The following is a 13,912-nucleotide window of genomic DNA, read 5'->3' on the forward strand; positions in this document are numbered from 1 at the left end:
GGAAGCACTGGGGGGCGGTTACTGGGAGCACTGGGGATGGGAACTGGGTGCTCCGACCACCCGGGTTTCTCTCTCCTCGCCTGATTATGAATGAAGGGGCGTGGCCAAAGGGGGGGCGTGGCCTAGAGGGGAAGGTCACCCGGGGTCAAGGATGTGGGGAGAAGACCCCCCTCCCCGGGCGTCCGAGCGCTATGCCCCCTCCCCCCCCCCCCCCGAAGAATGCGGCCGCCCCTGCCCCTCTCCCAGTTCCCCCAGTCCCAAACTGGTCAGACTGGTCCAGCCAGACTGGGAAATATCACTGCCCTCCCCCCAGGAGTTGAGGGGGGGGGGACGATAACCGGCTGCCCGGGTCCCTACCGAGACCCCCCCACTCACCAAGGGGGTTGGGGGGACACCCAGGCGACCAAGGGGGGGGCGTCCGGGGGGGGCACACGGCCCCGGCGTGCCCGGCCGAGCGCTCCCAGCTCCCCGGTAACGGCTCGTCCCCGCCGGGCAGGGGCAGCCAACACCCCCCGGCCCCCCCCGGGTCCCCTGGGGACAGAGGGGGGGCCGGATGCCGGGGGGTGTCCCCCCCTCCGGGAAATTGGGGTGGGGGGGGGGGAACTCCCGGGCCCCTTGGGGTCCATGGTGGGGGGTGTCCCCCTCCCCATGGTAAATTGGGGGGGGAGGGGGACGGGACTCCTGGCTGGCTGGGTCCCTTGGGGTCCATGGGGGGGGTGAGGGGGGGTCGTGTCCCCCGTCCCCCCCCTCCGGTCCCGACCGCCCCCGGGGGATTTGGTTAATCCCCGGGCGGGGCTAATCCCACCCCGGGGCCACCGGGAACCGCCGTGGGCAAAGGGGAGCTGCGCAGGTGAGGCTGGACGGTGGGGGGGTCCCGGGGTGGGGGGTCCCGGGCTGGGGGGTCCCAGGGCTGGGGGGTGCCGAGGTGGGGGGTCCCAGGGGTGGGGGGATCCTGGGGGCCTGGGTGTCCTGGGGGTGGGGGGTCCCAATGCCTGGGTCCTCTGGGCAGGGGGGGGGGTGTCAAGGAGTGAGGGGTCTCCTGGACATCTGGGTGCCCTGGGAGGGGGGGGGGGGGGGGGGGGTCCGGGGGGCCTGGGTCCCCTGGGTGGGGGTCCCAACACCTGGTTCTCCTGGGGTGGGGGGTCCCCTGATGCCTGGGTCCCCTGGGTGGAGGGTCCCTGGTGCTTGGGTCCCCTTGTGGGGGGGGGGTCCTCGATGCCTGGGTCCCCTGGGGGAGGTTTTGACACCTGGGTCCCCTTGTGGGGGGGGGGTCCCAACACTTGGGTCCCCTGGGGTGGGGGGTCCCCTGATGCCTGGGTCCCCTGGGGGGGTCCCAGTGACTGGGTCCCCTGGGTTGGGGGTCCCTGATGCTTGGGTCCCCTGGTGGGGGGGGCGGGGGTCCCTGATGCCTGGGTCCCCTGGGGGGGGGGGGGGTCCCTGATGCCTGGGTCCCCTGGTGGGGGGAGGGGGTCCCAACACCTGGGTCCCCTGGGGGGGGTCTCCTGGGGTGCCTGGGTCCCTTTCCTCCCATCCTCCTCCCCCTCCCACCCCCTCCTTCCCAGCATCCTTTGCTGCAAAGGACGGTGGGAGCCACCACATTGGGGGGATGGGTGGATAGGTGGGTATCTCCCAGAATCCTTTGCAGCAGCACCGTTCTCAGCCTGGGGGAGATGGACCACCCTTCCCATCATGCCCTATGGCCCCAGGGCATTGTGGGTTATGGGGGGTGGGCTCTTGTGCGAGGGGCCGTGAAAGCGGCTTAGGCACGAGCCCCGCTGAGCCGCTTACCCGCTAATTATAGCGCGCCGGCCCTTTAAGAGCTCTGACCTTGCCCGGGGCGGGGTTAATCCCCGGGGGGGGGGAGGCAGATCCCCATCCTCGTGCTTCGCACGAGGGCTCGGCTCGCGACCCCCCCAGCCTCCCGCGCGTCGCACGAGAGCTGGCTCCCACCCCCCAGACCCCCGCGTGCGCCGCACGAGGACTCCCCCCACCCCCCGAGCGTCGGACGAGGCCTCACCCCCCGCTCCCCGCAGCCATGGACATCGGCGGCCTGGAGACGGTGGTGGCCAATTCGGCCTACGTGTCGGCCCGCGGCGGCCCGGGAGCGTCGGGACGGGACCGCCGGCAACGCGCCCGCCTCCGCCTGCCCCACATCACCCAGTGCGAGGCCCTGCGCGCCCGCTTGGGCGGGGGGCACCCGCCCGGCGGCACCGGCGGGGCGCAAAATGGCGGCGGCGGGGCGCAAAATGGCGTCGCGGATGGGGGAGGCGGTGCCGGGGAGGACACCTCCTTCCGGTGGCAGTGCGTGGAGCAGCCAATCGGGAAGCTGCTGTTCCAGCGGTTCCTGGAAGGGGCGCCGGGATTGGCCGCGGCGGGGGCGCTGTGGGCGGAGCTGGAGGCCTACGAGCGGAGCGAGGAGGCGGAGCGAAGCGGGGCGGCCGCCGCCCTCAGGAAGCGGTTCTTCACCCCGGGCGGGGCCGAGCACTGCAGCTTCCTCAGCGCCGCCGCCACGGCCACGCCCACAGGTGAGGCTCCGCCCACAGCGGCGGCCATGACGCCTCCGGCGGAGGCCGCGGTAGCGATGGCGGCGGGGGGACCACCGGTGGTGGCCAGGAGACCTCCGGCGGAGGCCACGACAGCTGCGGTGGAGGCCGCGATAGTGATGGCGGCCATGCGACCTCCAGCAGCGGCCATGAGACTTCCAGTGGTGGCCATGACACCTCCGGTGGAGGCCGTAATAGTGATGCCAACCATGATACCACCAGCGGTGGCCGTGAGACCTTCAGCGGTGGCCATGAGGCCTCCAGTGGAGGCCATGATAGTGATGGTGGCCATGAGGCATCCAGTGGTGGCCATGAGACCTCCAGTGGTGCCCATGATAGTGACAGTGGCCATAAGACCTCCAGCGGTGGCCATGACACCTCCAGTGGTGGCCCTGATAGTGACAGTGGCCATGAGACCTCTGATGGAGGCCATGAGACCACCAGTGGTGCCCATGATAGTGACAGTGGCCATGAGACCTCCAGCGGTGGCCATGAGACCTCTGATGGAGGCCATGAGACCTCCGGTGATGCCCATGATAGTGACAGTGGCCATGAGGCCTCCAGTGGTGGCCATGATAGTGATGGTGGCAATGAGACCTCCAATGGTGGCCATGAGAGCTCTGATGGTGGCCATGATAATGATGGCAGCCATGACACCTCCAAAAGCAGCCATGACACCTCTAACGGCAGCCATGACATCTCCAGCAGTGGCCATGATAGTGATGGCAGCCATGATACCTCCAGCAGTGGCCATGACACCTCCAACAGTGGCCATGACACCTCTAATGGCGGCCATGACACCTCCAGCGGTGGCCACGGTAGTGATGGCAGCCATGATACTTCCCCTGGAGGCCATGATACTGACAATGGAAGCCACGATACCTCCAGTGGAGGCCATGATACCTCCAGTGCTGGCCAAGATAGTGAGGGTGGCCATGGCAGCCCGAATGTCGGCCATGATACTTCCATTGGTGGCCATGACACCTCCAGTGGAGGCCGTGATACTTCCAATGGCCCCCATGATAGTGACAGCAGCCATGATACCTCCAATGCTGGCCAAGATAGTGAGGGTGGCCATGGCAGCCCCAATGGTGGCCATGATACTTCCAATAGTGGCCATGACACTTCCAATAGAGGTCATGATACTCCAGTGGAGGCCATGATACTGCCAACGAAGTTCATGATACCCCCAATGGTGGTCTTAACACCCCTGTTGGTAGCCATGATGCCCCTGTTGGTGGCCATGACAGTGATGACCACCATGACACCTCCATTGGCAGCCATGACACCCCGAAAGTTGGCCGTGATACCTCCAACAGCTGTCTTGACACCCCTATTGGTGGCCATGACACCCCAAATAGTGGCCATGATGCCCCTGTTGGTGGCCATGACAGTGATGAGCACCATGACACCTCCACTGGCAGCCATGACACCCCGAAAGTTGGCCGTGATACCTCCAACAGCTGTCTTGACACCCCTATTGGTGGCCATGACACCCCAAATAGTGGCCATGATGCCCCTGTTGGTGGCCATGACAGTGATGACCACCATGACACCTCCATTGGTGGCCATGACACCCCCAAAGTTGGCCATGGCGGTCTCAACACCACTCTTAGCAGCCATGATGCCCCTGTTGGTGGCTGTGACACTCCCAATGGTGGCCTTGATAGTGTTGGTGGCCATGACACCCCCAATAGCAACCATACTGCCTCCTGATGGGTGCTACAACGTCCCCCCTAGGAGCGGCCATACCACCTTCTCCCCCTACAGGCACCACCACCTCCGCCGAGGACTTTGGGCAAGCGCGACGGGAGCTGCTGGCCCACCTGGAGGCGGTGGCCTGGACCCCGTACCGAGCGTCACCGGAGTTTGGGCGCTTCGTGCAGTTCAAGTGGCTGGAGGGGCAGGCGGTGACCGCCGAAGCCTTTGTCGACTTCAGGGTGCTGGGTAAGGGTGGCTTCGGCGAGGTCTGCGCCTGCCAGCGCCGCACCACCGGCAAGATGTACGCCAACAAGCGCCTCAACAAGAAGCGTCTCAAGAAGCGCCAGGGCTACGAGGTGGGGAGCCCCGTGGGACACAGAGTGGGGGGTGATGGCCGTCTGTCCCCTCGGCCGTCCCTCTGTCTCCTCACCTGTTCCTCTGTCCACCCCTCTGTCCCCTCCACCTCCCCTCATCCCTCTTTTCCTTCTTTTTCTCCCCCCTCTTTGGCCTCTACGTTCCTTCCCGCCTCCTTTGGCATCTTCCCGATTATCTCTGCCCGTCCGTATTTTGGCACGTGCTTGGCATGTGCTTGATGTGTGCATGGGGCACACAGATGGGGAAGGTGCTTTAGGCCATCCAAGGATGCTAAGAGATCCGCAGCCCATGGGGACGCACGTGCGCTTGGCTTGCGCTTGGCACGTACCTTCATGTGCGCTTGGCGTGCGCTTGGCATGTGCAGGTGAACAACGTGCTTTAGGCCGCCCCGTTTCAGGCGGGCTCCCGCAGCCAAGAGGGACGCGCGTGTGCGTAGCGTGGAGTGCACAGTCTGTGTGTGCTTGGCGTGTGCCACCCATATGTGTTTGGCACGTGGCACGTCTCCTTGGCACGTGCTTGGTGTGCACCACCCACGTATCCTTGGCAAGTGCCACCTGCATGTCCTTGACATGTGTCACCCGTGTTTCCCTTGGTGTGTGCCACCTGCATGTCCTTGGTGTGTCTTTGGCCGTGGGCTGGACCGTCGCGAGCTGCGTGCCCTTGGCGTGTGCTTGGCATGTGCAGGCGGCACTGGTGGAGAAGCGGATCCTGGCGCGGGTGCACAGTCGCTTCATCGTCTCGCTGGCCTGCGCCTTCCAGACCAAGACTGACCTCTGCCTCGTCATGACAATCATGAACGGTGGCGACCTGCGGTAAGCGTGTGCTTGGCATGTGCCACGTGTGTTGCTGCTGGAGACGCCTACCATGTCTGGCATGTCCTTAGCGTGTGCCATATGCATGCAATGAGGACAAGGCCAACCCTGGTTCTCCATACCACGTCCCCTGGTGCTGGTGTGTCCTTAGCATGTCCTTAGCATGTGGAGGTACCACACATGCAATGTGGATGAGATCAACTCTGGTTCCCCAAGCCATGTCCCCAGCATGTCCCAGGTGCTGGCATGTCCCCAAGTGCTGGCGTGTGCTTACCGTGTTCTTGGCATGTCAGGTACCACGTGTACAACGTGGACGAGGACAACCCTGGGTTCCCCGAGCCGCGGGCCGTGTTCTACACCGCCCAGATCCTGCTGGGGCTGGAGCACCTGCACCAGCACCGCATCGTCTACCGTGACCTCAAGCCCGAGAACGTCCTCCTCGATGACGCTGGTGACGTTGAGACGGGGGGGGGACACACACACGCACGGAACGCTGGGGATATTGGGGCATGTGGGGACATTATGGGGACATTAGGGGCTGGGGGGCATGGGGAGGTGGGGGACATCAGGGACTTCAGGGACGTTGAGGGGACATCAGGGACATTGGGGGATGTGGGGACATTGGGGGAACATGGGGGACGCTGGGGATGTTGGTGGACACGGGGACGTTGGGGGATGCGGTGCAGGCAGGGGACGGGGGGTTCTTGGGGGTGTTACTGGTGATACTGGTGCAGGCAGGGGGACTGGCATGGGTTCCTGGGGAGGTGTCACTGGTGGTTACTGGTGGTTACTGGTGTGGGCAGGCCATGTCCGTCTGTCCGACATGGGTTTGGCCGTGGAGCTCAAGGAGGGACAGAACAAAACCCGCGGATACGCTGGGACCCCAGGTAGGGGACACGGGGGGACATGGGGGACTCAAGAGACATGGGGACATGGAGGGGGACCCTGGGTATGGGGGGGACATGGACCTTGGAGACCAGCAGGGACACAGGAGGTGGCACCGAGACATGGGGGGACACGGGGACCCCACGTATGGGGTGGGGGGGACACACATGGGGAGGGAGGGGGACACCGGGTGGCAGGAGGGTGTGGGTCCCTCATCCCTGCTCCTCTCCTGGATGCCCGGGTCCCCCCTGGTCGCCTGGGTCCCCCCTGGTCCTCTGGGACCCCCCCCAGACACCTGGGTCCCCTGGACGCCTGGGTCCCGCAGGGTTCATGGCACCGGAGGTGCTGCGGGACGAGGAGTACGACTGGGCCGTCGACTACTTCACGCTGGGGGTGACCCTCTACGAGATGCTGGAGGCCAAGGGACCCTTCCGCAGGCGGGGGGAGAAGGTGCCCAGTAATCCCAATAATCCCAGGAATCCCCAGGAACTCCCCACGTAACACCCCAGTGCTTCCAGTAACTCCCAGAACCCCTCAGGAACCACCAGAACCCCCCAGAATTCCCCAGATAACATCCCAGAGCTTTCAGGAACCCCCAGGACCCCCAGGAACCCCCCAGGAACCCCCCGAAACTCCCTAAGTAACATCCCAGGGCTACCAGTAGCTCCCAGAACCCCTCAGGAACCACCAGAAATCCTCAAAGACCACCAGGAACCCTACAAGTAACATCCCAGGGCTTCCAGGAACACCCAGAACCCACCAGGACACCCAGGAACCACCAGAAACTCCCTAAGTAACATCCCAGGGCTACCAGTAGCCCCCCAAACCTCTCAAGGACCACCAGAACCCCTCAGGGACCATCAGAAACTCCCCAGGTAACGTCCCAGAGCTTCCAGGAACCTCCGGGACCCCACAGGAACCTCCTAGAAACCACCAGGAACTCCCCAAAACTCCCCAAGTAACATCCCAGGGCTCCCAGAAGCCCCCAGAACCCCTCAAGGAACACCAGGAACCTCCAGAAACTCCCCAAGTAACATCCCAGGGCTACCAGGAACCCTCAAGAACCCCCAGGACCACCTAGGACCATCCAGGACCCCCCCGTCCCCACAGGTGGAGAACAAGGAGGTGACACGGCGCATCCTGCACGACCCCGTCAGCTACTCGGACCGGTTCAGCCCGGCGGCGCGGGCCGCCTGCGAGGGTCTGCTGGCCAAGGACTCCAGCGCCCGCCTCGGCTTCCGGGACAACGACTGCTCCCAACTCAAGGCGCACCCCCTCTTCGCCGCCATCAACTGGGGGCGCCTCGAGGCAGGTAACCCCCATGGGGACAAAACGGGGGTCAGTGGGTGAGGGGGTTGTGGGAATGGGGTGCTGGTGGGCGTCGGGTGGTCGAGAAATGAGTCCCGATGGCCGTTGGGTGTCTAGAAATGGGATCTACAACGGGCGTTGGGTGCTTCAAAAATGAGTCTTCAATGGGCGTTGGGTGCTCATGGAAGAGGGTCCCAACGGGTGTTGGGTGCTCCAGCAATGGGGTCTGCGGTGGATGTTGGGAGTCCTAGAAATGGGTCCCAATGGTTGCTGGGTGTCGAGAAATGGGGTCTACAATGGGTGTTGGGTGCTTCAAAAATAGGTCTCCGGTGGACATTGGGTGCTCATGGGAGTGGGTCCCGCTGGATGTTGGGTGCTCCAGCAATGGGGTCTTCAATGACTGTGGGGTCTCCTGGAACTGGCTCCCAGTTCGTCTTGGGTGCTCAAGAAATGGGGACTACAATGGGCACGGGATGTCCCAGCAATGGGTCTCCAGTGGGCATTGGGTGCCCAAGAAATAGGTCCCAAGGGGTGTTGGGTGCTCATGGAAACGGGTCTCCGTTGAGCGTTGGGTGCCCCAGAATTGGGGTGCCCAGTGGATGCTGGGTGTCCAGCGATGGCGTCTCCAACGGGCGTTGGGTGCTCATGGAATTGGGTCCCAATGGGTGTTGGGTGTCCAACAACAGGGGCTGCGATGACCTTTGGGTGCTCCAGAAATGGGTCCCTGGGATTATGGGGGGAACCTGAGGTGATGGGGGGCTGCTGGGGCGATACCGGGGGGGTACCAAGAATTATTGGGGGGGTACCAGGAATTACCGGGGTGGGTACCAGGAATTATGGGATGGCCCATAATCATCCCGTATCATCCAAGTGATAACTGGGGAGGGGGCTTCTCCCACTTCATCGCACACCCCCTCCCTCCCAGGTCTGGTGCCCCCCCCTTTCGTCCCGGACCCCCGTCGGGTGTACGCCAAGGATCTGGGGGACGTGGGGGCCTTCTCCTCGGTGCGGGGGGTGGAGTTGGACGAGAGGGACGCGGCGTTGTTTGACACCTTCGCCTCGGGGACCGTCCCCATCCCCTGGCAGGAGGAGCTGATCGAGACGGGGGTCTTCGAGGAATTGAATATTTGGGGACCCCCCGGGACCTTACCCCCCGATTTGGATCCGGCTAGTGCGCCTGGGGGGGGGGTACGGTCCGGTACTTGCTGTTTGCTGTGATGGGGTGGAGGGGCGCCCCAAATTTGGAGGGGGGATAAAAGTGGGGGTACACTACCTTGGGGTATGGGGGGGGCTCAGAAGTTGTGGGTTCCTCACCCTGGGGTAGGGGGGGGGGGCTCAAAAGTGGGGACCCCCGTAGAGTATATGGAACGGGGGGGGGTCAAAAGTGGGGGCTCCCCGCCTTCGGGTACAGGAGGGGGCTCAAAAGTGGGGGTTCCCTCCCTTGGGTTATCTGGAATGGGGGACCCCAAAAGTGGGAGTCCCCCACTTCAGGGTATGGGGGGCTAAAATTGGGGGTCCCCTCTGGGGTATCTGGACCGGGGGGGACCCGTGTGTTGGGTCCCCCAAATGAGGCAGCCCAAAAGTGGGGTTCCCCCCCACCTTGGGGTATCCCGAAGAGGGGCTCAAATGTTGGGGGGGTCCCTCCCATGGGGTATGGGGGACTCTAGAATTGGGGGGTGTCCCCCCCCCCCAGGGCATATGGAATGGGGGTCCCCTGTGGGGTATCTGGAAGGGGGGACCCCCAAAATGAGGCAGTCCAAAATGGGGGTCCCCTCTGGGGCATTCGGTATGGGGGTCGTGTCCCCCCCGGGGTATAGGGGGGGCCCAAAAGTGGGGGTGTCCCCCCTGGGTACCTGGACCGAGGAGGCAATAGTGGGGTACCCCCTGGGGAATCCCTAGGCTGCGCCCCCAAATATGGGACCCCCAAACTGGCCCCCCCCGGGGGTAGCCCTGTACTGAACTCCCCCAGATTGAGGCCACCCCTCAGGAACACCCCAAACCCCCACATCCTCCCCCCAAATCCCCCTCCCTCTGGGAAGGGGAGACACCCCAAAAGTTGGGGGGCCCTGGGAACACCCCAAAACACGACCTCCCCCCACCAATTGAAGGACTCCCCCCACCTCAGACCTCAGGGCCCCCCCCAGCTCGGTGCCACCCTGGGGAGGGGGACACCCCAGTCCCCCCCCCCCAAATGACCCTTCCCTGGGGTGGGGTCCCCCAAAACTCACCTCATGCCCCCCCTCACAACTCAGGGAGACCCTTTGCCACCCCCCCAAAAAAGGGGCCCCCCCCTCCCTTCTGTGGGGGCCCAGGTGTTGTGTGTGTCCCCCCCCCCCCGTGTACAATAAATTGTGGTTGTTGCTGCTCCGTGTGGGGGGGTTGGTTTTGGGGACACCCCCCCGTGTCACCCCCAGTGCGTTGTCCCCCCATCTCCATGGCGCCACCGTCCCCCAGTGTCCCCAAGGCCACCCTGTGCCCCCCTCCATGTCCCCTGCGACCCTGCACCCCCCCATGTCCCCGATGTCCCCCCCAATGTCCCCAACACCGCCCCGCATCCCCCATGTGCCCCCCCACGTTCCCCCGTGTCACCCCCCTTGTCCCCGGTGTCCCCCATGTCACCCACATCCCCATCATGGTCCCCCGTGTCCCCCCGTGTCCCCCCCGTCTCCAACGTCCCCCCCGTGTCCCCTTCTCCCCATCTCCAACGTCCCCGTGTCCCCACATCCCGGCTCTCCAACATCCCCTGCGTCCCCCCGTGTCCCCCCCCGTGTCCCATGTCCCCCGTGTCCCCCCATGTCTCCAATGTCCCCGTGTCCCCCCATGTGTCCCATGTCATCCCATGTCCCCCCATGTCCCCAAGTCCCCCCATGTCTCCAATGTCCCCAAGTCCCCCCACGTGTCCAGTGTCCCCAATGTCCCCCATGTCACTCCGTGTCCCCATGTCACCAATGTCCCCATGTCATCCCATGTCCCCCCATGTCCCCAAGCCCCCCCACGTGTCCAGTGTCCCCCAAGTCCCCCAATGTCCCCCGTGTCCCTCCGTGTCCCCAAGTCCCCCCGTGTCCCAACATGTCCCCGTGTCCCCCCGTGTCCCCCATGTCCCCCGTGTCCCCCCCGTGTCCCCGCTCGGGCCAGCTCAGCTCTACGGTGTTTATTGGCGTCTCTAACACTCACTGATGCAGATAAATAGTGGACATTTGTCACCGCCGCCACCGACCGCCGCCGCGGGGACACCGCGGGGACACCCCGCCGTGGGGCGCCCCGCCACACCCCCGGGGACCCCTCCCCACTGGGGACACCGCCCCGGGGACCCCCTCCCCAGTGGGGCCACCTCAGAGGGGGACGTCCCCCGCGGGGACGCTCAAGGGGACCCCTCCCCGGTGGGGCCACCCCTCGGGGACACCCCTGAGGGACCACCACTGGGGACGTCCCCTCTTGAGGGCACCTCACCGGGGACGTCCCCCGTTAGATGCCGCCCCACGGAGGACACCCTCGTGGGGACGTCCTCCACTGGGGACATCCTCCGTTGGGGACGTCCCAATGGGGACAAGCCTCACTGAGGCCACCCTATGGGGACGTCCCCACGGAGGCCACCCCATCGGGGTCACCCTACTGGTGACACCCCATGGGGATGTCCCCACGGAGGTCACCCCATCGGGGCCACCCCGTTGGTGACACCCCATGGGGACGTCCCCACGGAGGCCGCCCCATCAGAGCCACCCTACTGGTGACACCCCATGGGGACGTCCCGATGGAGGTCACCCCATCGGGGCCACCCTACTGGTGACACCCCATGGGGACGTCCCCCACGGAGGTCACCCTCGTGGGGACGTCCTCCACTGGGGACATCCTCCGTTGGGGACGTCCCAATGGGGACAAGCCTCACTGAGGCCACCCCATGGGGACGTCCCCCACGGAGGCCGCCCCGTCGGGGCCACCCTACTGGTGACACCCCATGGGGACGTCCCCACGGAGGTCACCCCACGGAGGCCACCCCGTCGGTGACACCCCATGGGGACGTCCCCCATGGAGCCCCCCCCTCGTGCCTCCCCCCCCGGCGTCCCCACTGTCCCCAGGGTCCCCCCACTCCCCTCCCTTCCCCCCCCCCCCCTTATTTTCATCTCCATTTTTTTTCACTCTTCCCCTTTTTTGCTTGGTTTTGCCTTTTTTTTTCGGGCGGGTCCCCCCTAAAGTGCGGTCGGGGACGGGGACACGGTGGGGGGGGGGATGGGGGACGGGACACGCGTGGGGGAGGGGGAGACAAGTGGGAGGGGGCAGGGGTGGGGGAGGGGGACAGTCAGTAGCAAACGCGGCCACGAAAGTGCAAACGGGAGGAGGGGGCCGCGGCCGGGGGGTTGTGTGCACGAGGGGGCTCGCACGGGGAAGGGGAGGGGGGAGCCTCGCACGAGGACCGGGCTCGCGCGAGGCCGGGTCTGGTGCGAGGGTGCATCTCGCACGAGGGCGGGCTTTGCGCAAGGGCCGCCCTCGCGCGAGGCCGGGCCTTGCACGAGGCCGGCGCTCGCTCAAGCGTGGGCGTCGCGTGAGGATGGGCCTCACGCGAGGACCGGGTTCGCACGAGGATCGGCCTCGTGCGAGGACGGTCCTTTTGCACGAGGACGAGTCTTGCGCCGGGACGGGCCCCGTGCGAGGACGGTCCTCGCCTGGGGATGCTCCTTCCACGGGGACAGGCCTCGCGCAAGGATGTGCCTCGCACGAGGCCCACCCTTGCACGAGGAGGGGCGCTGCACGAGAACAACCCCCGCGCAAGGAGGAGCCTCGCACGAGGCCGTCCCTCGCGCACGCGGCGGGGGGGGGGGGTGGGGTGGGGGCGGGGCGATGGCCTCGCGCGGCCGGGCGTAGCGTGGGGGCGGCCTCGCACGAGGAGGGGGGGGGGGGGGGGGGGCGCGTGAGAGGGGCCTGGCGCGGGCGTGCGTTGCACGAGGCTGGACCTTGCACGGGGGCGCGTTGCGTAAAGACGGGCCTTGCGCGGGGCAGGGGCGGGGCCTTGCACGGGGATGGGGCGCGGCACGGGCGCGGCACGAGGAGGAGGGCGGCGCCGGCCGTGCACGCTCGCGCGAGGCACGAGGGGGGGCGCGCGGGAGGGGCGGCGGGGCCGCGCGGCGGAGAAGGTGGCGGGCGGCGCCCGGCCGCGCGACGCACGGGGATCCGCCGCGCGGCGCGCGAGGACGTTCTTTGCACGCGGGCGGGCGTCGCGCGAGGACCGACCTGGCCCGCCCGCGCGCCGCGCAAGGGCGCCGCCCCCGCGAGCCGCGCGTCGCGCAAGGACGGTCTCTGCGCGGCCCCGCGGCGCGCGGGGATCCGCCTCGCCCGGCCGCGCGTCGCGCGGGGACGCGCCTCGCGCCGCCCCGCGTCGCGCGAGCGCGGTCCTCGCGCGCCCGCGCGCCGCACCGGGCCGGGCCGCTCTCGGGCGCGCCTCGCGCGAGGCTCCGCCGCGCGGGCTTGTGCGTTGCACGAGGACGTTCCTCGCGCGCCCGGGCCTCGCGCGAGGATCCGCCCCCCGCCCCCCCCAGGAAGACGCGGGGCTTCGCGCGCCGGGGCTGGGATCCGGGGGGACACGCTGGAATGTCGCTGCGATGCCGTAAGGTGCCGAGGGCGGGGGGGACCCCGTCTCATTGGGGGAGGGGCCCTGATTTAGTGGGGGGGGGCCCTTAGAGGGGGGGGGGGCCGTTTGGGGGTTTGGGGGTGCAAAATTCTGCGGGGCGGGGAAATGGGGGGCCCCTATCCGGGGGGAGGTCCCCCACTATGTTGGGGGGCGCTCCGCTATACTGGAGGGCCCCAATATACTGGGGGGGGCCTATACTGGGGGGTTTCTCTAGACTGGGGGGGGGGGTCCAAGTATATTGGGGGTCCCCTACACTCGGGGGGGCCTTAATGGGGGTTCCCCTATACTGGGGGGGTCCTCCGTAGTGGGGGGTGTCCGCTATACTGAGGGGGGGCCCCTATACTGGGGGTTTTCCCTATACTGGGGGGGTCCCTATACTGGGGGGGGGCCCAGACCCTCTCCCATTCCCCCCAGTTTGAGGTGACTGGGAGCCTCCCCAGTATACCCAGTGCCCCCCCCCCCCCATTCCCATACTGGTCCCTGTGGCACCCCCAGATCCTGCCCCCCACCCCATGGCATTATGGGGGGGTGGTCCCTCTGCCCCCCAAGTCCCAAGGGGGGGTCCCCACCGCTGTCCCCTATGGGAGAGAGATCCCCAACCTCCCCCGTGGGGCCCCCCCCCCATCTCGTACGGGGCAGAAGAGCCCCCCCAATTCCCTCTATGG

At 66.5% G+C, this 13,912-nt stretch overlaps 2 protein-coding genes across 3 annotated transcripts; one reads left to right on the forward strand and one right to left on the reverse strand.

Moving 5' to 3' along the window:
• Positions 1-732: 732 nt before the first annotated feature.
• Positions 733-8,881, forward strand: GRK1 (G protein-coupled receptor kinase 1). 2 transcript variants are annotated; one of them, XM_049792635.1, is made up of 9 exons: positions 733-850; positions 2,034-2,525; positions 4,314-4,600; positions 5,304-5,431; positions 5,725-5,882; positions 6,235-6,318; positions 6,642-6,766; positions 7,427-7,628; positions 8,550-8,881. In XM_049792635.1, exons 2-9 carry the CDS (start codon positions 2,036-2,038, stop codon positions 8,840-8,842), a joined length of 1,767 nt encoding a protein of 588 aa, XP_049648592.1. In that variant the 5' UTR covers positions 733-850; positions 2,034-2,035; the 3' UTR covers positions 8,843-8,881. The 2 variants fall into 2 exon arrangements, with proteins under 2 accessions (XP_049648592.1, XP_049648593.1); XM_049792636.1 differs by having other exon boundaries at positions 7,427-7,624; positions 8,550-8,837.
• Positions 8,882-10,760: 1,879 nt separating this feature from the next.
• Positions 10,761-13,258, reverse strand: LOC126034621 (serine/arginine repetitive matrix protein 1-like). The gene has a single exon (XM_049792548.1). The coding sequence runs from the start codon at positions 13,256-13,258 to the stop codon at positions 11,564-11,566; it is 1,695 nt and encodes a 564-aa protein (XP_049648505.1). The 3' UTR covers positions 10,761-11,563.
• Between the last annotated feature and the right edge of the window lie 654 nt (positions 13,259-13,912).

Source organism: Accipiter gentilis, chromosome 35 (assembly GCF_929443795.1).
Source record: "Accipiter gentilis chromosome 35, bAccGen1.1, whole genome shotgun sequence".
In the NCBI taxonomy this organism is placed as follows: domain Eukaryota; kingdom Metazoa; phylum Chordata; class Aves; order Accipitriformes; family Accipitridae; genus Astur; species Astur gentilis.

What these genes read in the sequence shown, in the direction of transcription:
- GRK1 (XM_049792635.1), top strand. Translation starts at nt 2,036, where the DNA reads ATGGACATCGGCGGCCTGGAGACGGTGGTGGCCAATTCGGCCTACGTG. An exon ending in TCCGCAGGCGGGGGGAGAAG is followed by an intron (nt 6,767 to 7,426) that starts GTGCCCAGTAAT and finishes CCGTCCCCACAG; the next exon opens with GTGGAGAACAAGGAGGTGAC. An exon ending in CTGGGGGCGCCTCGAGGCAG is followed by an intron (nt 7,629 to 8,549) that starts GTAACCCCCATG and finishes CCTCCCTCCCAG; the next exon opens with GTCTGGTGCCCCCCCCTTTC.
- LOC126034621 (XM_049792548.1), bottom strand. Translation starts at nt 13,258, where the DNA reads ATGAGACGGGGTCCCCCCCGCCCTCGGCACCTTACGGCATCGCAGCGA.